General features: G+C 42.6%; 2 protein-coding genes and 1 non-coding gene across 6 annotated transcripts in view; 2 read left to right on the top strand and 1 right to left on the bottom strand.

Moving 5' to 3' along the window:
- Positions 1–20273, bottom strand: part of AP4B1 (adaptor related protein complex 4 subunit beta 1) — a 32410-nt gene that overhangs the window by 7101 nt on the left and 5036 nt on the right. The window contains exons 1-5 of one of the 3 annotated variants that reach the window (XM_069480808.1): positions 3560–3635; positions 3176–3362; positions 1509–1733; positions 920–1050; positions 428–575 (exon numbers count right to left, since the gene is read on the bottom strand). In XM_069480808.1, coding sequence (XP_069336909.1) covers positions 428–575; positions 920–1050; positions 1509–1733; positions 3176–3288 — 617 coding nt within the window. In that variant the 5' untranslated portion in view covers positions 3289–3362; positions 3560–3635. The other 2 variants (XM_069480809.1, XM_069480810.1) reach the window with 2 other exon arrangements.
- On the top strand, positions 4157–10265 carry DCLRE1B (DNA cross-link repair 1B). 2 transcript variants are annotated; one of them, XM_069478952.1, is made up of 5 exons: positions 4157–4345; positions 5184–5349; positions 5710–5892; positions 8941–9645; positions 9927–9991. In XM_069478952.1, exons 1-5 carry the CDS (start codon positions 4157–4159, stop codon positions 9950–9952), a joined length of 1269 nt encoding a protein of 422 aa, XP_069335053.1. In that variant the 3' UTR covers positions 9953–9991. The 2 variants fall into 2 exon arrangements, with proteins under 2 accessions (XP_069335053.1, XP_069335052.1); XM_069478951.1 differs by having other exon boundaries at positions 8941–10265.
- LOC138391054 (U6 spliceosomal RNA) lies at positions 17289–17395 on the top strand. The gene has a single exon (XR_011234695.1). It is a non-coding gene; the product is annotated as a U6 spliceosomal RNA (small nuclear RNA).

The following is a 20273-nucleotide window of genomic DNA, read 5'->3' as shown; positions in this document are numbered from 1 at the left end:
CCACCCTACAGGAGTTGTTCAAGACTATTGTTGTTGTTGAGACAGAGTCTCACTGTGTATCTCTGGATAGAGTGCAGTGATGTCATTGTAGCTCACTGCAAGGTCCAACTCCTCGGTTGTAAGGGATCATTCTGCCTCAGTCTCCTGGGTAGCTGGGACTACAGGTACACACTGCAACACTTGGCTGAGTTTTATTGTTTTATGTATTTTTGTTTTCTTTTTCTTTTTGGTAGAGACACGGTCTCACTGTTGCTCAGGCTGGTATAGCACTCCTGAGCTCAAGCAATCCTCCCACCTTGGCTTCCCAGAGAGCTAGGATTATAGGCAGTAGCCACCGTGCCCCGCCAAGACTTCTTAACTCAGCACATCAACAAGATCCCACAAGGATGCAGATCTCATAATAAAAAAAGCACGGAGGCATCCAAACCGATTTAAGAGATGATGGGCAATGGGCTTATTGATGACAACTCCTCCTTCTTGTTTCAGAATTTCCTCTAGAGACCTCAGGCAGTTCACAACCACAATTGGATCCTGATCACGCAGCAAACTGTATAACTCATTTACCAGGGCACCATCTATGACAAAGAACAAAGATCTCAGATAAAAAAAGCTTCAGAGTCACAGGGATAGAGCCAGAGTAATGGCTCCCAGCAGACAAAGCTGAACTCTGCTACAAATTCAAGGCAAAAAAATTGCCATCTCCAGACTGTTTTAAGTAGCTAATGCAAAGGATCTCACTTGGGCCCCAAAGAAAGGACTTCTCTAATTTCAGAAAATACCAAGCCCTGCAGCCTACTTACACAGACATGTGCAAAAGTGGGGCCACATTATTATTTTCTACTGAAGCTACATAATCTTTTACAAAGTCATACATGATAGAGGCACAAATATTGATCATGATGGAGTACAATGAACTTACCCACTTCAGAGTCTTCATGAAGATTATGCATCTTGGCACAACCAAGGACTGCTACCCTCCTGACATACGAAGCCTTATCCCGTAAGCCATTGAGAATAGGCTGTTGGATATATTCTTGCACACCAGGCATCCTAAGCAACACATCCTGGAGTTAGCCAGATCCTGAAATACTAGTTTTGACATAATTCAGCCCCTATTCACTTCACAGAGAGTTTAGTAGATGTTTGAATGTGTATCTATCATCATAAGGAACTGGAGAAAGCCTCCACCAAACTTAAAAAGCCATAATTTGACTTTTCATTTGGAATAATGCTGCACAGGCAGCAAATAGATATGTTCATAATTGTTTAGAAATCTTTAACCAAAACTGAGGACTGTCTTACGAGAGTGAGAATGGAAAACTCCCTGTAATAAAACCATATGATATTGTTTATTAAGTGAAAGTACTAGCTAAAAATCTGAATTCAGGGTACAATAGTATTTTCCCCAGTGTTAAGGAACTCAAATAAATTGTCCTCATTAAAAACCTGCCTCATGATCTCCTGAATTCATCAGCCACTGAGGACCAGACAGGGAAGAGGGTGCTCACCTGAGGCTACACATGCTCCGTAGTGCCAGCCCTCGCACCATCGGGTTGGGGTCCGAGCAGTCTTTGCACAGTGTATTAATGGCCAGGAGAGCCAGATCTGGTTTCAGGGGGGCATATGTGCACATGTACAGATAAACCAGCTTCTTCTGAACAATATCTACAGTGGCACTGGCCTTCACCATTTCCATGAAAACACCAGACATGTCCAAGCCCTGAGTCATGTGCCTGAAACCAACACACATGGCAGGAAGAAGTAAAATACACATCTCCAACTTATAACGGAGGGGGTTTACTTATACATGTCCTGGTTATCCAGGTAGATCATGATCTCTTAGACGGAAGCAACTAGGACTACCTTGTCTATTATACCACACAATACTTCATACCATGGGCCTAGAATAAACATTGTTCTTCTATTCATTCAACAAACACTTATTGAATCCCTTGTACATTCCAGTGAAATTCAGCTTTTACATCCAGGTATATGCTCTGGGGATACAATCTTGAAGAAGGTGTGACCTCTGGGAATTCAAAATCTATTAAGGAGCCAGACAAGAACACCACTAATTACAGTACAATAGATAAGTATTTAAACAAAAGTGATGTACAAGGAGCAGAAAGGATCCAGAGGTCTGACGCTGGCAGGAAGCCAGAGAATGTTTCTTCACAGAGGAAGTAATATTTTAGCTGAATGAACAGGAGCTCACCAGGAAGATGTGACAGAAAGGCAATGATATTAATACATGCTATGAAGCATGTAGCTATGAACAAGAACAACACATTCTTTTGAGTGTCTGCAGGTAACTGGATTAACAGGTTGTTTTGGGGTGCTATGATAAGTTTGGATTTCATTTTGTAGATAATTGTTTCACTGAGGTCTCCTACTAGAATCAGCTGAGATGTTTGTTAAAAACACAGATTCTCCTGGGTTCTATCCCACCCTACTGAAATCAGAATCAATCCCTGGACTGGATGAAAAAAATCTGCATTTTTTAAGAAAGTACCCAAGGGGATTTTGTACATACTAAAGTTTGTGAACCACCACTGTAGGCAAGAGTTATATATTCAGATTTGTAAATGGGAAAATTCTGACTGAAATGAGGCAAGGTGGCTTATGAGCAAACTTGTGCAATTGCTTTGGTGATGAAGGCTGTATCCAGAACAACAGTGCCAATAAAGAAGGATGGATATTTAGAATTATGAATTCATACCATCTGACATGAGAAGTGAAGGATCAGGTGTCATCAAGGAAGACTTGGCTGGCTGGTGCCATTCACCAACACAAATATAAGCAGAAGAGCAGGTTTGGAGAGGGGGGAAGAATGTTGGTGCTGTTTCGCATATACCTTTGATAAATTATCCAGGTGGCAGTGGGATATGTGGGTCTGAGGCTAAAAAAGATCTGTACTAGTATATATTACAGATCCAGGAGTCAGCAGTAATTGTTCAAGCCTGTGATAGGAGGAACTCACCCAGCTGAGTAAAAGATACCCCACAAGGGAGACTGAGATGGTACTCCGGAAAGGGAGATTAAGACCGAACCATACACCTGCCACGTACGAACGTTCATTTACTCTTTCAGAGCGGCCAGGGGTGGTGACCCTGATGGGGATTGCGACGGGGGTTGGAGTGGGGGCAGTCAGGACGCTAAGGGAGTTGGGTGATACCTAATCACTCGTTGGATGACATTCCGGTAGCGCAGCCTATCAGCTTGAACGTGAGGATTACACAGAGCCTTCTTCAACTCCTTCACCACGTCCTCGGAGCCAAGGTAAGGCATCTTCTCTAACAGTCACGGCGCAGTTCCCACAGATCCCTACGTAACTCCTGAGCTCCTAGTCGTGATGTGGGAGCCTGAGTAAAGGAAATATTGGTCAGTGAAAAGTCTGAAGGCGTGATCTCACCGCAGACGGGGCTTGGCTTCCCTAGGGCCGAAACTCAGGCCCTCTGACACTCACACTTCAACTCCCTCCGCTCCCCGGCGAGCCCCACCAAAGGCTCTATCCTAGACCCGCAGGCTGTTTGCTCCGCCGACAGGTCGCCCCCGCTACCTCTCGGCCCTCTGCCCGACTTCCAAACCCGCAGCCGACGGGCCTCAGAGTCTGCAGTTCCAGTCTTTCTAGCGCCTCTGCGCCGTCGCCGTCACGGATAAGCCCAATCATGCTTTCTGCGGAAGTCCCGCCCCCTCGTCCAAAGACCAAACGGAGTAGTCGCTACTCTCCGTGCGAAAGCGGAGCGTAGTCCCGACCCGGATTTTAGGATGCCCTTCCCCCACCCTCTCACCTCCTGACGCAGCCGCGCGGCTCCCTCTGGTGGAGCTGTGGCGCACAATCGGAAATCAGCTACTTCGGCCTGTCTCCTCCCTGAAGCGCGCGCTTTGAGTGCCTGGCCCGGCCCCCGCTCTCGCGCGCGAGTGTCGAGCGCCTTCTGCTATTTGGATTCCTCATCTCTAGACTCCTACGAGAAGGGTCACTTCCTTCTTTCTGCTCACAGTAGTAACTTATTCCTCTACTGAACTGGCTTTCCCCTATGGTTTCTGGCTCTGTTCTCGCCTCAGCATGACTTTTTTCGGGGGGCCGTTATGGAAGCCTCACCCAGGAGCCCTGTCCCTGTGAAGTTCCCGCCGGTGACTCTCCAACCCCGCCACCATGAACGGGGTCTTGATCCCCCATACGCCCATCGCAGTAGACTTTTGGAGCCTGCGCCGGGCTGGTACCGCGAGGCTCTTCTTCTTGTCCCACATGCACTCGGACCACACCGTGGGCCTATCTAGCACCTGGGCCCGGCCCCTCTACTGCTCCCCAATCACGGCCCACCTCTTACATCGTCAACTACAGGTATGCGGGATTGGAGTCGGCCTTGATGAGCTAGTCCAGGCATCTGAGGGAGGACTCCCGATCTGTCACAGCCTTGGAGTCATTAGCATGGGGTCCAGGCGAACTGATTTGTACAACTGCGGGAGTTATTTGAATCTAGAAATGCATCTCTAGCCAGAATAGGAGCGTGGCTTCCAACCTACTGACTTGAGATGTTTGAGCTATAAGTTGAGCAGATCTTTTAGTGTAGCCAAGGAAACTGTTCCTACCTTTTCACATACATAAACTAGGCCAATGTTTCCCAAACTTGCCTCATATTAAGAATCCAGCTAGGCCGGGCGCGATGGCTCACGCCTGTGAGCCTAGCACTCTGGGAGGCCAAGGCGGGAGGATCGCCAGGAGTTCGAGACCAGCTGAGCAAGAGAGAGACCCCCGCTCTTGGGGAGGAATAACATTAATCGGGTGTTGGGCAGATGTGTGTGGGGGATGGGTGTATACATAAATAATGAGTGCGATGCCCAACGTCTAGGGGATGGACACTCTTGAAGCTCTGATTCGGGGGTGGGGGAGCGGGGGTAAGGGCAATATGCGTAACCTAAACTTTTGTACCCCCATCATATGCTGAAATTAAAAAAAATGGAATGGTTTTAAGGAAAAAAAATAAAGTTTTACAAAGTTTGAGGTGGGGAGTGAGAGCAGAAAGGGCGGATTGCTTGGGAATTTCCATTGCAGCTTCTGCTTCAGGTGGCTGAGGATTTGGTCAGCTTTCCTTGATTCGTGTAACAGGGATAGTCCCTGCTCCACGGGGGTGTCAGGGAGGGGAGTCTGTGGTCACTGGGATGACCAACTGTTTCCTCAGGTATCTAAGCAGTGGATCCGAGCCCTGGAGGTTGGTGAGAGTCATGTATTGCCTCTAGATGAAATTGGAAGAGAGACCATGACGGTAACCCTCATCGATGCCAATCACTGCCCTGGCTCCGTCATGTTTCTCTTTGAAGGATATTTTGGAACCATCCTCTACACAGGTGGGCCTCTGGAGGGGTCCCTCCTACCTTCCCAGCCTAGATATTACTTTTCTTGGACAGTCTTAACTCAGAAGTCTGAAAGCCTTCTAGCTTCATCCCATATGAATGAGTACAGTGACCCCTTCTCAACTGATTTTCCTCTCTTTTAGGAGTCCAAACATCGTAAGGAATAATTTAAAAATGAGTAGAATGGAAACATTTCTACAAAGAAACTATGCAGCTATACTGCCTAGTTCAGTCCCAAGCCACATAATAGCTTTTCCACAGACCGGTAGATGCTAATCTATTGTTGGAGGTAGGAGAGGCTTGTTTTCTATTTTTTGTCTCTGACCTTCTGCCCCCATATATGTATTCTTCCAGGTGATTTCCGATATATACCATCCATGCTAAAGGAGCCAGCCCTAACATTGGGGAAACAGATCCATACTTTATACCTAGACAACACCAATTGCAACCCAGACCTGGTTCTTCCTTCCCGACAAGAAGCTGCCCAGCAGATTGTCCAGCTCATTCAAAAGCACCCACAACATAACATAAAGATTGGTGAGTTGTTTCCTTTCCTTTTTCTCTCACCCATAGCTAGCGAATCTAGGTTCTTTGAGGGTTCTCACATCTTTCAAATCTTTGCATAGCTCTTACCTTCTCCATGAAATCTACCTTGACACCTTATTTAAAATTGCAACCTGCCCACCATCCCCATTCCCAACTCCTAATCCCTTATACCAATTCAATTTTTTCTTTTTTTATAGCTCTCATCACCTCCCAGTATACTTTATATGTTTTTAAATATGATATTGCTTATTTATTGTTTATTCCCCATTTCCCCTGCCACCCCTCACACACACACATGTAAACTTCTGAGAGCATGGATGGAAGTGGGAATAAGCTTTGTGCATTTGTGGAACAGAGGTTTGGTGACTCTCCAGTATGACAGTGGGCAAGGAGGCTAGAAAGGCAGAAAAGTGGGCAAGGAGGCTAGAAAGGCTGGAGTGCTGGTAAGCCATTTTGGATTTTATCCTAAACCCAACAAAGAGCTATTGAAGGATTTTAAGTAGAAGAGAGACAATATGGCACTCATAACCTTACAATATATTCCATAATTTACGTATTTATTGTATTTGGTTTTTATTGTCTGTCTCACCCTACTAGAATGTAAGTTCCATGATGGCAGGGCTCTTTGTTTTATTATGGATATATGCCAAATGCCTACAGTAATACCTGATACAGAAGGATTCAATTAATATTTGTTATATGAATGAATGAAATTTATCAGAACATAGATATTTAAGTGAGTAGTGTGCTTTAAATCAGATACATTGTAAAAACAGCTGGAAAAAAAAACAGCTGTATGATTGTTCTGGTGATTCCACAGTGATACAAAATATTTTGGGGACTCTTCTTTTGGAGTTGCCTTTTGATATAGCTTATGAAAAGAAATTTTTATTTTAAGAAATATAATAGGTGAGTGTGGTGGTGCATGCCTATAATCTCAGCTACTCAGGAGGATGAGGTGGAGGGTCACTTGAGGCCAGGAGTTGGAGATCAGCCTGGGCAATAAAGCAAGACTTTGTCTCTAAAAAAAAATCTTTTTTTTTTTTTTTTTTTTGTGACAGAGTCTCACTCTATTGCTCGGGCTAGAGTGCCCATGGTGTCAGCCTAGCTCACAGCATTCTCAAACTCCTGGGCTCAAGCAACCCTCCTGCCTCAGCCTCTCGCGTAGCTGGGACTACAGGCATGCGCCACCATGCCCAGCTAATTTTTTCTATATATTTTTAATTTTCCAGCTAATTTCTTTCTATTTTTTTTTTAGTAGAGACGGGGTCTCGCTCTTGCTCAGGCTGGTCTCGAACTCCTGAGCTCAAATGATCCGCCAGCCTCAGCCTCCCAAGTGCCAGAATTATAGGCATGAGCCACTGTGCCCGGCCTAAAAAAATCTTTTTAAAAAATTAGCTAGGCATGGTAGCACATGCCTATAGTCCCAGGTACTCAGGAGGCTGATACAGGAGGATCACTTGACCAAGTCCAGGAGTTTGAGGCTATGGTGAGCTGTAATCACACCACTGCACTCTAGCCTGGGCAACAGAGCAAGATCTCCTCTTACAAAAAAAAAAAAAAAAGTAATAGATTTAGTTCTAAATGACTTTTTTGGTTGTTTCAAAATTATAAGTCCACAAAAGGGAAAAGATTTGCCACCATTATAAATATTTTAAAAGGAGATGTACCAACTCTGAAAGGAGTTTCAAAGTGAGATTAAACAAAGGCATTGAAAAAATTATATACCTCCCAGGGTGACTACCAAATTGATTGAGAAATATCCCCTACTCTCAGGATCATTTAACCGATCATAAAGAAATATTGGCCCTAACCATTCTTGAACTTTTAATACAGAATTTTTCCAGAGAAGTACAGCTGGCTAGGAGGGTGCTGTGGTAGGACTTGATTAACTCTGCAAGTATATCATAAGCCCCTGTGCCAAGTATTCAATAGGCAGTGGGGATATAAAGATGAATAAAATATGGTCTCTGACTTTTAGGGCCTATAGTCTATTAGGCAAGGACCTAGAGAGGGGGAAAAGGTGGGAATATACATGGAAAAAAATCAGCTACATTTGTGCCCAAAGAGTGAGATTTGAACTATAATTCAGAATAAAGCGGGTATAAAAGAAATGTGAGTTCTTTTAAGGAGTTCACAATCTGGTTGGGTATTTGAAATAGATCTTCAGAAAAGGTCTGAGAACAACTATTAAATAACACTTCCCATATCTGTTACCATAGCCATTACTCAAATTCATGTCTCCATTTCTTTCTATATAAGAAGTCCTTGGCTTTTCAGTTGGAACTTTTACTTCCAGCTTCTTCTTATCTAGGCAGTCAAATAATATTGCTGCTGTATTTTTCTTTCTAAAGCCCTGCTCTGATGATATTATTCTTATGATTAGAATTAGATATTTTCCTGCTTCTGACTCAATGGCTTCACTTCACTTACATGATTAGGTCCAAGCTCCTTAGCAGTACGTATACGGCCTTCTAAAATATGGGCTTTGCTTACCTCTCTAGTGTCATTTCTCACCAATTCTTTTTTTACTTTAGTAATAGGAAACTAACGCCTCCTAAAATGTTTTCCACCATACACTTTCCTTACCAGGTTAACCCTGACCCATCCTTTAAGACTTAGCCCAGTTGTCATTTTCAGGAAACTTTCCCTAACTGCATCAATTGTTAGGTACTCTTCTTTTGTGCTCTCATAACACTGTATACATATCTTTAACATTGCCCTTAACTGTGTTTTTTCTGAGTCTCCATGTAGGTTGTACTCCTTGAGGGCTGAGACTTTTTGTTTGTTTGTTAGTTTTCATAGTGCCTAACACTTGTTAGGTGCTTTCTTTTGTTGAACTGAATAAAAGTAGATTCTGTGTGCCCCTCGCCCCCTGCATTCTCCATGTATCTCAGCCCAAATGCCAGCTCCTCCCTCATATACTCCCTGGATTGCTCCATAAATTTTATGTGTTTTTGTTAAGCATTTGGTTGATTTATTAGGATTCTCCAATAGCTTCATTGTCTTACTTTCCTCAATCCCTTTACCATTATTCAGGACTCTATAGCCTGGGAAAGGAATCACTGCTAGAGCAGCTGGCCCTGGAGTTTCGGACCTGGGTAGTATTGAGTCCTAAGCGCCTGGAGTTGGTACAGCTGCTGGGCCTGGCAGATGTGTTCACGGTAGACGAGAAGGCTGGCCGCATCCATGCTGTGGACCATACAGAGATCTGCCATTCCACCATGCTACATTGGAACCAGACTCACCCTACCATCGCTATCCTTCCCACAAGCCGGAAAATCCACAGGTCCCACCCTGATATCCACATCATCCCTTACTCTGACCATTCCTCCTACTCTGAGCTTCGTGCCTTTGTTGCAGCACTGAAGCCTTGCCAGGTGGTTCCCATTGTCAGTCGACAGCCCTGTGGAGCCTACTTTCAGGACAGCCTGAGCCCCAGGCTCTGTATGCCCCTGATTCCAGACTCTGTGCAGCAATACATGAGTTCCTCCTCTAGAAAACCGAGCTTCCTCTGGCTGTTAGAAAGGAGGCTAAAAAGGCGGGGAACCCAGGGTGTCGTGTTTGAATCCCCTGAAGAAAATGTTGATCGATCTCAAGCTGACAGAAACTTAAATAAGGCCAAGAAAAGGAAATTTTCTCCCTGGCATGGGGACCTTAAGAAGCAGCCCTGCTACCATCCTTTGCAGATCAAGAAGCAGTTGTTCCCAGACCTCCATAGCAAAGAATTGGCAGTCTCTTTCTGTGAGTCCCAGAAGAAAGTGACTGTGCCGACTGCCCCCTTAGGATTTTCAGTGCACTTAAAGTCTACAGAGGAGAAGTTTATTTGTCCAGAAACCAGGGAGGACGTTGGTTTAGAGCCCTCCTTGGTACTCAGGGGAGATGGCCCAGCAACGACAGGGAACCAGAGTGCCTGGGTGGGACGTGGTTCTCCCCTGTCTCACAGCAAGGCCACACCTCTTCTAGCTACTGAGTTCAGGGGCCTGGCACTAAAATACCTTCTGACTCCAGTGAACTTTTTCCAGGCAGGGTATTCTTCCAGAAGCTTTGACCAGCAAGTGGAAAAATACCTTAAACCCTTGCTGAAGTACAGACAGGAAAGTACAGAATGATAACCTTGTTTGATCTCACACTGCAGTTTTGAAGATAGTGGCTGATGGCTGGTAGGGAAGAGTTTGTTTTGGGCCTCACTTTTCTATCTTTATAGAATACTTATGGGCTTACCCTGGAACAGCACTTCCCAAAGCTTGTTCACTGGAGTTCTTGTGCCTATGGAATCCTTAGTTTTATAGTTGACTTTTTGTTTTTTTGAAAGAGGGTCTTACTCTGTTTCCTGGGCTAGAGTGCAGTGGCGTCAGCCTAGCTCACAGCAATCTCAAACTCCTGGGATCAAGCGATCCTCCTGGCTTAGCCTCCCGAGTAGTGGGACTACAGGGCACGCCACCACGCCTGGCTAATTTTTTTCTAATTTTTTGTAGAGATGAAGTCTCGCTATGTTGTTCAGGCTGGTCGAACTACTGGGATCAAGTGATCCTCCCACCTCAACCTCCCAAAGTGCTAGGATCACAGGTGTGAGCCACCACACCTGGCCTGTAGTTGACTGTGTTTAAGAAATAGTTTTCATTATAAATTCTTTGGAGTATGCATGAGCACATTAAAGGTTCCTAGCAGTCGTGTGGTAACTTAATCTGTTTAATTTTGTTTAACTGAGTATTTCTCAAACTTTTGTGAGCATGCATTCTTATGGGTATAGAAAGAGATAAAGAGTCTGAATCAAAAAGGACCAGGTTATTCTCATTGTTATTTTGTGTGTCATGGGCCATTTCCCATGTCCCCTCCTCCCTCTTCCCAGATAAAAGTCACTAGGTTGTTCTGTTTTTTAAATTATGAACTGTGATGCTGGAGGATAAAGTGGTGGTCCAAGTAGCACATTCCAATCCTGAATGTCACTGACTTGCTGTGACCTCCATCCAAGTAACTTCCTGTCTCTGCTTCTGGGAGGTAACAGGAAGGGACAAAAGCACTTTGGAACAGTGATGAAAAATTCCACTTCTGCCTCCTTCGTGAGGCTGTGCAGTTAGCGTCACTGGGGATCCATCTGAAACAGAGCCAGCTGGGTGCCTGCACCCCTCATCAAGACAGTACCCGGAACCCAGCTGAACATTAAGGCTCAGGGTATGACAAGACTCCCCATGCCTAGAGGCCCTGACAATTTGGCTGAAATAAAGTCACAAAGGATCAAATGTGCTGCCAGATATTCCTCTGATTGTACACATAGCTGGCATATTTGTTGTTCCCCCCACTGCCTTGATTTGAGTAGGGAGCCAGAGCACACAGCCTCTTTGTTTTAGTATCCAGGGAAGAGACCAAGGAGCCAGCTGGCTGGAAGGGGTGGGGGTGTGCAATCTGCCCTGTCCTTCTGCTCATAACCTGACAAAATGCCAAACCAGTAAGCAGGACAGCCAATACCAGGGCCATGAGGGAATAGGCCTGAGAGGGCATAGACATGGGGAGCTGCACATGTAGATAGAAACTGCTTCAGAATGGAACCCCAAGCCTTAGCAGTGAAGAAGGCTCTGTTTCTTGTCTAGGGGGGGAAAGAGTTTTCTACTATTGGAGGAAGAAATGAAGAGTTTAGAAAGCAAAATAAGTCTTTGCTCTTGGGCAAGCCATACACAGCTCTTGTTTTGTCAGTGACCTTCACTGTAAGTCTCCTAAGGGCCTACTAAGAGCCACAGCAGATGAGGCATTTGGTGCAGCAGGAAACATGGGCATTGTTTGGCCTTGAACCCAGGGCACCCTGAGCCAATTGCATAAATAGCGGGGCCTAATTCCTCACCTGTAAAATGGACTGAGATGCCTACCTCGCATGATTGCTATGGAGATTATTAAATAATTGGTAAAATTATAGCTCAGTGTCTGCCACGTGATGGGTATTGCAAAAGTTCATTCTCCTTAGCCTCTGGTTCTTCAAAGAAATTATTCTATATATGAAATAAGAAACTTTAGAAATCATTAAAAATAGAAAAAATTTTAATTCCCTCATGTAGATCAATTGGTATATTTTGTTCTAGTCTTTTTTCTGTGCATGTAAATGTGTTAAATATATGTTTTTTTCAAAATTAGGATAATACTGTATATAATTTTATATCTTAAATTTTACTTTCTTAATATCTTAAGCATTTCAGTTTGTCATTAAATATTTAAAAATGTCATTTTTATTATTTGTATAATACCCTAGCATGTTAGTATACTTTAATTAAACCATTCCCATATTATGTAATGTTTTGTGTACTGTGTTTTAAATTTTATATTACAATGAACATTCTTACACATATATTTTGCATTTTTGTTTATTTCCTTAGAGTAAATTACTAGAAGTGGGATTATAAAGTTCTTGTTGTAAATTATGCCAAATTGCCCTCTAGAAAGGTTTCCTTACCATCTTTTCTGCAGAAGAGGATAGCATTAAAATACCTTGAAGACTAGAATGCTACGATGTTAACATGTAGAAAATCATCCCATGTGTTAAGTTGATAAATACTTACTACTAAACTGTGTGGGCGGGGCTTAGCCTGACTTCCTTTAGGAGCCTCTAGCTGTCTCACTTCTGTATGGCCCGAAGGTGGCTGGGAGAGATTAGGTAGTTCTCAGTACAGGGGCCCTCTGTATTGGTGTTATCATCTACCAACAGTGGAGCCTGTCCACTCTTGGCTTGTGCTGAGTCACACCTGTTCCTTGAAGCTAATTCTATATGAATTCAGATGCGGGAGCAGAAGCAAAAGGCTTCGAGGAATTTATTTGTTGGTGACATGTTTGTGTTTTAATAATAAGAGAATTCTCCTAAATAAAATATTATTCTCCTAAAGTAAAAAATGTCTGACTTCTTATACTAGAGCGTGGCAGTTGCCTTATTTGTTTGATTTTGTAATATTCTCTCATATCAAAGTGCTGCATCAGGTCTATCTTTTAAATGGCCAATTAAAATTAATTTATTTTTAGAATCCCATCTATGGGTGACCCCATAGTTGTATGAAGATCTTGCAATTAGGCTTGAACATGCTGGGAGAAAAGAGGTTCCCTAGGGAGCCATTAGTTACTTGTTTCATGATCTGTGGGGGAACTTGTACTTTTCCACAAGTAGACTGACAGTGGCTTAAGTCCCTTTACTGAAAAAAAAATCTGCCTGGCTGCTTTTGGAGGGCCATCTCTCACTCCTGACCCAGGTTGCCCTTTGTGGTAGGAAATAGACAAGTGAGTCTGCTTGTTCTTTCCTCAAGAAAAGGGATTTAGAGTTGGGTTCTCTATCATAGGGATAAAGTTCTCTCTGCATTCTTAGAGTAGTTCTTAAGCATAAGAAATTCTGTGTGGGGGTCCATGTGCACATATTGTTGCTGCCACTAGGGAGTAGCTGTCACTGTGTTAGTTCCTCCCACAGCCTACTCCCCTCATCTACCACCACCACAAGCTGTTTTGTTTTGGGCTCATGGTGCTTTCCTCTTTCTCTTCCCCAGGACATCCCATCTGTTACCTGTACAGAATGATACTGTTCTCCCTTATTACCCTCTGAGTCTACACCTGCCTGTGAGGGATTCTCAAAATATTTAAGCTTCGTTTTACTTTAACTACAATGCTTTTATTTAACTATACCATTCTACCTTGACAATCTCATTCCTAGGCAACTTTGTCTTCTTTGACCATATCCTTGACCCACTGGGTTACAAAAAACTCCCAAAATCTTGAGCTTGGTTCTTTTCCTGGACAGATAGCTTATTGAATTCTCTTTCAATCACATAAAACTTCTGGTTAGCCTTGGGTTATTCTTTCCCTTATAATATTTACACTATTGTATTATGGCTGTCTTACCAGTCCTGGCTCCTCTCATCAATATATAACAACTTTGGAGAGTGGTGGATGAAGAGTTTATCCAGTGCTACATACCACCCTCAATGTGCTCACTGAAAGGTGTGCCTTTGAGGAGCGAAGAAAATTGGGTTAAATTCACTCACCCTACTAATCAGGCTCTGTAGAGACAAAGAATTAGGGTGGAACCAGACTCCTGGTGTTTAATGAGTCAGGGATATAAAGTTTGGAGAAAACTTGCCTTCAGGAAGGAAAAAAAAACCTTTATCAGCTCAATTTCTTCAAATTCCCACCCATCTTCCAGGCTCATACCATAGGCTTTCTAATTTCCCTCTCAATGGTGAGATAAAAATCCTTCTTTAATTACCTCTTACTAAGAAGACATTTCCTCTACTCATAAACCTTCAAGAACCCATACTATTCAGCAAAACACTTTAGAGCCATATGATGCAATGGCCAACCTATCCTTCCTGCTTTGTCTCCCAGGATTCTATCTGTAAGACAATAGGCCATAGTGGTAAAGGCATGGATTTCTGAGATAGATGACTTGGGTTGGGAATAGATCCTGTGACTTACTAGCTGTATATTTAATCTCTAGCAAGTTACTTAGCTTTTTGGCACATGAGCTTTCTTATTTGTAGAGTGGGAATAATAATGCCTACCTCATAGGGTTTGGAGGAGAATGACATGGGACAGAGCAACCAAAGCACTTCAATAAAGCATCCCATGTATTAAAAATTTTTTTTTGCCTTATTCTCCTTGCCACATCTTAAATTCTGGTTACAGTGGAGTGGCTAACATTCCCAGTCCATGTCCTGAATAATGACATTGGCTAATCCTACCTTCCAGGCCCAGAAAAATCTACTGAAAGGTTGCTGATGAGGGTACTTCCTAGTAGGGAGATTCCTGGAGCCACGCATGTCTGGCCAAAAGGGCCATTACCTGAAGCATCCAAGGATTTGTTTGTCCAGATGGAAAAGGAGAGTAGGGTGAAATCATAAGTTTCAAATGCTATGCTGAGCAGGTTTAACTGTAAAATCCTAAGGCAAGGCCAAAACACAACAGAAGTATAAGTGGTACATCAGAGGCCCAGAGAGGTCAGAAAAGGCTTCAGGGAGGTCAGAAGAGGTGTGCAGGGCAGAGAAGGCTGGGCTGAGCATTTCAGAACATTGTGGGTAAACAAAGGGCCAGACATGCTTGATTTGGTTCTAGGTTCTTCTACCATGCAGCTCTATAAACTGTCAGCCTTAGATCAGTCCTGGAATTCTCTTTTTCAATTCCTACATAAGGAAGGAAGGCAGAACGACTGGAGAAAAGAACCACATAACTGGTATCACTACAAATTTCAGCCTCTGGTATCTTCAAAGCTGCTTCTCATTTTCTTATGTCCTTGATCCACCCTCTCTCCCATGTACCTCAGTGGTTATTCCAAAGCTTTATGACTCAAACTCTTACAACATATCAAGCTTTAGGATGACACCTTTGAGCATCAAGGGTACCAAGCTGCAATACCCTGGGGCAACCTCCCTGGACCATGAAAACAGGTCTGGTCACCCACCCTCACCCCAGAGATGGCAGAATTAATCCCTTTATACCTTGTGGCCCTGTTTAAAACCCAGTCACTGTCAGGAGTCTAAGTCTTTAAGGCCTAATTCTTACCCTTTCCTACCCTCTTTTTACTAGGCTCTCAGGTCACCTGCTCTGTGATCAGCAAATTCTCCTGTGTCCCCAATATCTTTTCTGAAAGTCTCCATCACTCTCCTTGCCTAACTTGAAGACTGGCTCTCCTCTGAGCACACTGCTTTCTGGCCAGCCCTCTCAAGTAGAGGCCATTTTTCTCTCCCTCACCTTCAGGTAAGAAGGTGACACTGAGGTCCTCCTTGCTCCCTGTGCTGCCTCCTGACCATTATTCCCATTCCTTCCTGTGAAAATCTCTCTCCTTTGAAGTGCATGCCATCTGGCTATACCACCCTCTTCCCTCCGCATTTATCAAGACTTGACTCACTGGCCCGAAGCCTTCTCCTTCACAACTCTGTCATCATTCTGGATAATTTCAACACTCTGGCCATTCAGTTTCCTTGACCTCCTCATCTCCAAAGACCTTATTCTCCTTCTACCTAACCACCCTGTCATTATCAGAAATTGTACTACATCTGAATCTCAGTTTTAAACCTCCTTTTCTTCTGGCTTACTTGCTCAAGTACCTCCATTGCCAATGTTTTACTATTCATAAGCCTTCTCTGAGCTTCACTTCCCACCTTGACTTGACTATATCTCTCAATATAATATCATTCTCTTGTTCCCTCTCACTTACATGCTTGCCTTGATAAACATCAATTCTGGATAAATCATCCTATATATCTACTCTTTGCCTACACTGGAGCAGCTAGATGTTGTTGGAGAAACCACTCAACCAGGCTAACTGATTTCAATCTTAAATTCATGATTTCATACATCAAAATGGCCTTCCATACTGCTGAGCAATCCTATTATGTTTCCCTAGTAGGCTGTTTCTTATTCTCCCTTTCTCTTTTCTTTCCCCTCCTACACACACTACTGTCAGCAAATCTGTTTACTCTACCTTGAAACATATCCCGAATCTTATTTCTTTTCACCATCTTCACCTCCACCACCCTTGTCCAAACAACCGTTTTCTCTTGTCTATTACGATAGCCACTTAAATGTTCTCCCTGCTTCCAACCTTGGCCCTCTCAGCTCCCCAAATACATAGTCTAGTCTCCACAGCAGGTATGATATAAATCAGATCATGCTACTTCTCTGCTTAAATCTTCCAATGGCTTTCCAGCTTACTCAGAGCTGGAAAAAAGTTTTTACTGTGGTCTGCATAGCCCACAAGATCTGCTGCCCCATCTCCTACTACTCCCCCACCCTTCACTTACTCTGCTCCAGCCACACTGACCTCCTTGCTGTTACTCCAATGTGCCAGGTAAGCATTCACCTCACTTGTTCCCTCTCCCTACATGCTTTCCACCCAGATACCCACCTGGCTCCCTCACCTTCTTCAAGTTTTTTCTCCGTGAGCCTTTTCTTGGTCACCTTATTCAAAATTGCAGCCACCCTGCCTGCCACTCCCTAGCCCTCCGTTTTTTGTTTTGTTTTTTTTTTTTTGGTGTTTTTTTTTTTTTTTTTTTGCCTTTTCTCCATAGAGCACTTACCACTTTCTAATACACTACTATCATTTACTTATTTAGTTTATTGTATGTCTCATTCTATCATTCTACTAGAATGTAAACTTCAGGGCTTTTTTGTTTTTGGTCTGTTTTTTTTACTGCTGCATCTCTAGTGTCTAGAATACAGAGCAGGTTCTTAATAATAAACATTTGTTGAATGAATAAACATTTGTTTATTCAGTCTAGAAGAATGAATGACTGAACATCCTTTAGGTAATCTTCCTATAATAAATACTATTTGTCGTAAATAGGGAATAGAGCAGAGTTCTTAGCCCTCAAGGAGCTAACAATTGAATGCTTAGTTTGGCAGACACTTTGTAAATATTATCTCTAGTGCTCACTTCGGCAGAACATATGCTAAAGTTGGAACGATACCAAGAAGATTAGCATGGCCCCTGCGTGAGGATGACACACGAATTTGTGACGTGTTCCATATTGTTTTAAAAATTATCTCTATATCTTGCAACTATCTTATGAGAAAACTAGTGTTCATAAATTCATTCATTTATTTGTTCATTCAACAATTATTTATTGAATACCTACTATGTGTCAGACACTGTTCTAGACATTGGGGATATTAAGTAGTAGAAAATATCCTGCCCACATGGAAATTATTAATACATCCTAAAAGACAGACAGGCAGTATACACAAACAAGTATCAGGTAGTGATGGGGCTAAGAAGAAAATAAAACCAGAAAATAGTGGTAGGGCACAGTTTACATACAGTGGTCAAGAAGTTATCTCTGTGGAATTGACAAGATGAAACCCGAGTGATGAAAAGGAACTAGCCAGGTAAAGACCTAGGAGTAGAGGGATCAGGTAGCATCAGCACCAAGACCATGGGATGGGAATGAGCTTTGTGCTTAACAAGCACCAAGAAGAGCGTGTATTGGAGGGGGAGAAGAACAGAGGAGCTCAGAGAGTGAGGCAGGCATTGGATCACAAAGTGACTTATTTTTTAAAGTAAGAAGTTTGGATTTGATTTTAACTGTAGTAAGAAGCTATTGGAGTGCTTTAAAGCAGGGGAATGATATGATCTGATATATATTTTTTAAAGCAACAGATGGAGAATGGGGCAAGAATGAAAGCAGGATACCAGTTAGAAAGTTCTTGCAGCAATAAGAGATACTGGTGAGCTGAACTGAGGTTATGGAAGAAAAGGGCTTTACACTGTGTTTGGATATGAAATCTTTTAGAGTCACCTCTTTAGTGTAAGTATTAATAGCTACAGGAAGAAAGAAATACCTTTTCCTCCACCAAAGCTTTCACAAAGAAAAAGTATATATGTAATCATATGTGTATACACAAATAATATATAAATACATGTATTTGGGGGGAATAAGAAAAAGAAGAGGAAAAAATGAGTGAGCTAATTTATAAGTAAATAACTGGGATATTTTATGAATTAATACTATTTTTTATAATAGACGTGTTTTATAACTATGCTTTTTTTTTTTTTTTTTTACCCCACCCCCATAACTATGTTCTTAAAAGAAAAAAAAAATCGGGTTTTACTGGCTTTGGAGTGAACACAAGCCTTGGGGTTAAAAGTTACATTTCCTGTGAGACTAAGACTCTTCAGCAAAAAAATTCATTAATCAGAGTACTTATTTTTTATTTTTAACTTATTTAAGTTATCATGAAATTTTAACCATAAAAATTTATGGAGAATAACATGAGTCCTTATCTTTGAATATCTGCTTCTATGAGGAGAGATCTATAACATATTGCCAGGTGTGGTGGCTCATGCCTGTATTCTGAGTACTTTGAGAGGCTGAGACTGGAGGATCACTTGAGGCCAGGAGTTGGAGACCAGCCTGAGGAACAGAGCAAGACCCCACCTCTATAAAAAATACAAAAATTAGCTGAATGTGGTGCCATGCACCTGTAATCCTAGCTACTTGGGAGACTGAGGCAGGAGGATCGCTTGAGCATGGGCATTTGGGGAAAAAAAAAGATCTATAAGATATAATGGAGAACAGAGCATGCTCAAATCCAAATCCAGTCTGAATTGGGCCTTTTTGTTTAATTCACCAAGTTGTGGTATTCTACAACCTTACAGAAGAGCACCTAAATGAAAAACATAATTTTAGGTTTATGAGATTGCACCCTCTCTTTGTAAGGCTCCTAGTCTATACATAATTAAAACCTGCATTCCCTTTTAATCAATATGGGACTGAAAAATCCTTATTTATTTATTGAAGTATAATTGACAAATAAAAATTGTTTAGATTTATAGTGTACAATGCGAATTTTATATATGTGTACACTGTGAATGATTGCCACAATCAAGTAATTAATATACCCATCACTTCATATATGGTTGTATGTATGTGCAGGTATGTGTGTACATGTGGTAAGAACATTTATCTACTTAGCAATTTTCAAATATCCATAGTTGTTATTCTATATTTCACATGTCACAGACTTTCTGATTTCACATGTTCATCTCACTATGAGTGGAGATGAATAGTAGTGGATTCAGAATATCTTTTGGAAGAAATACTGAAAAAATTTTCTGATGGATGGAATGAGGGAGGCAAGGAAAGGGTATTAACATCTCCATTTTAAGAACAAGGAAGGTGAGGCTCATTAACATGCCCACTATCCCATCCTAGTAACTAACAGAGTCAGGATTCCTATGCACATTGGGCAACAAAGACCATATTTTTTTATACTGGACATCCTAAATTGCTTCTCAGCACTTTGGCTAAGATCAAGTGAATACTGGACATCCTAGATGCAGTGAGGTTGGTCAGGTAAAAGCCTATTTCATATTAGAGAATCTAACCTCTAGGGCAGCGGTCCACGACCTTTTTGGCACCAGGGACCAGTTTTAAGGAAGACAATTTTTCCACAGACTGGGGCAGCGGGGGTGGAGGGAATGGTTTTGGGATGATTCAAGCACATTATATTTATTGTATACTTTATTTCTATTATTATATTATCATATATAATGAAATAATTATACAACTCACCATAATGCAGAATCATTGGGAGCCCTGATCTTGTTTTCCTGCAACTAGGCAGTCCCATCTGGGGGTGATGGGAGACAGTGATTTATCTGACAGGAGGTGGAGCTCAAGTGGTGATATGAGAAATGCAGAGTGGCTGTAAAGACAGATGAAGCTTTGCTTGCTAGCTGTCACTCACCTCCTGCTGTGCGGCCCGGTTCTTAACAGGCCATGGACTGGTACCAGCCTATGGCCCAGGGTTTGGGGACCACAGCTCTAGAGTTTTGATAGAGCACCTTCCCCTCTCCCACCCCCAGTGGAAAGAACCATTTGATAACCACTTGCTGACTGCTTACAGTTTTA

Source organism: Eulemur rufifrons, chromosome 8, assembly GCF_041146395.1.
Source record: "Eulemur rufifrons isolate Redbay chromosome 8, OSU_ERuf_1, whole genome shotgun sequence".
Lineage (NCBI taxonomy): Eukaryota > Metazoa > Chordata > Mammalia > Primates > Lemuridae > Eulemur > Eulemur rufifrons.
The sequence above is the reverse complement of the archived record's forward strand: the minus strand, read 5'-3'. Positions and strand labels throughout refer to the sequence as shown.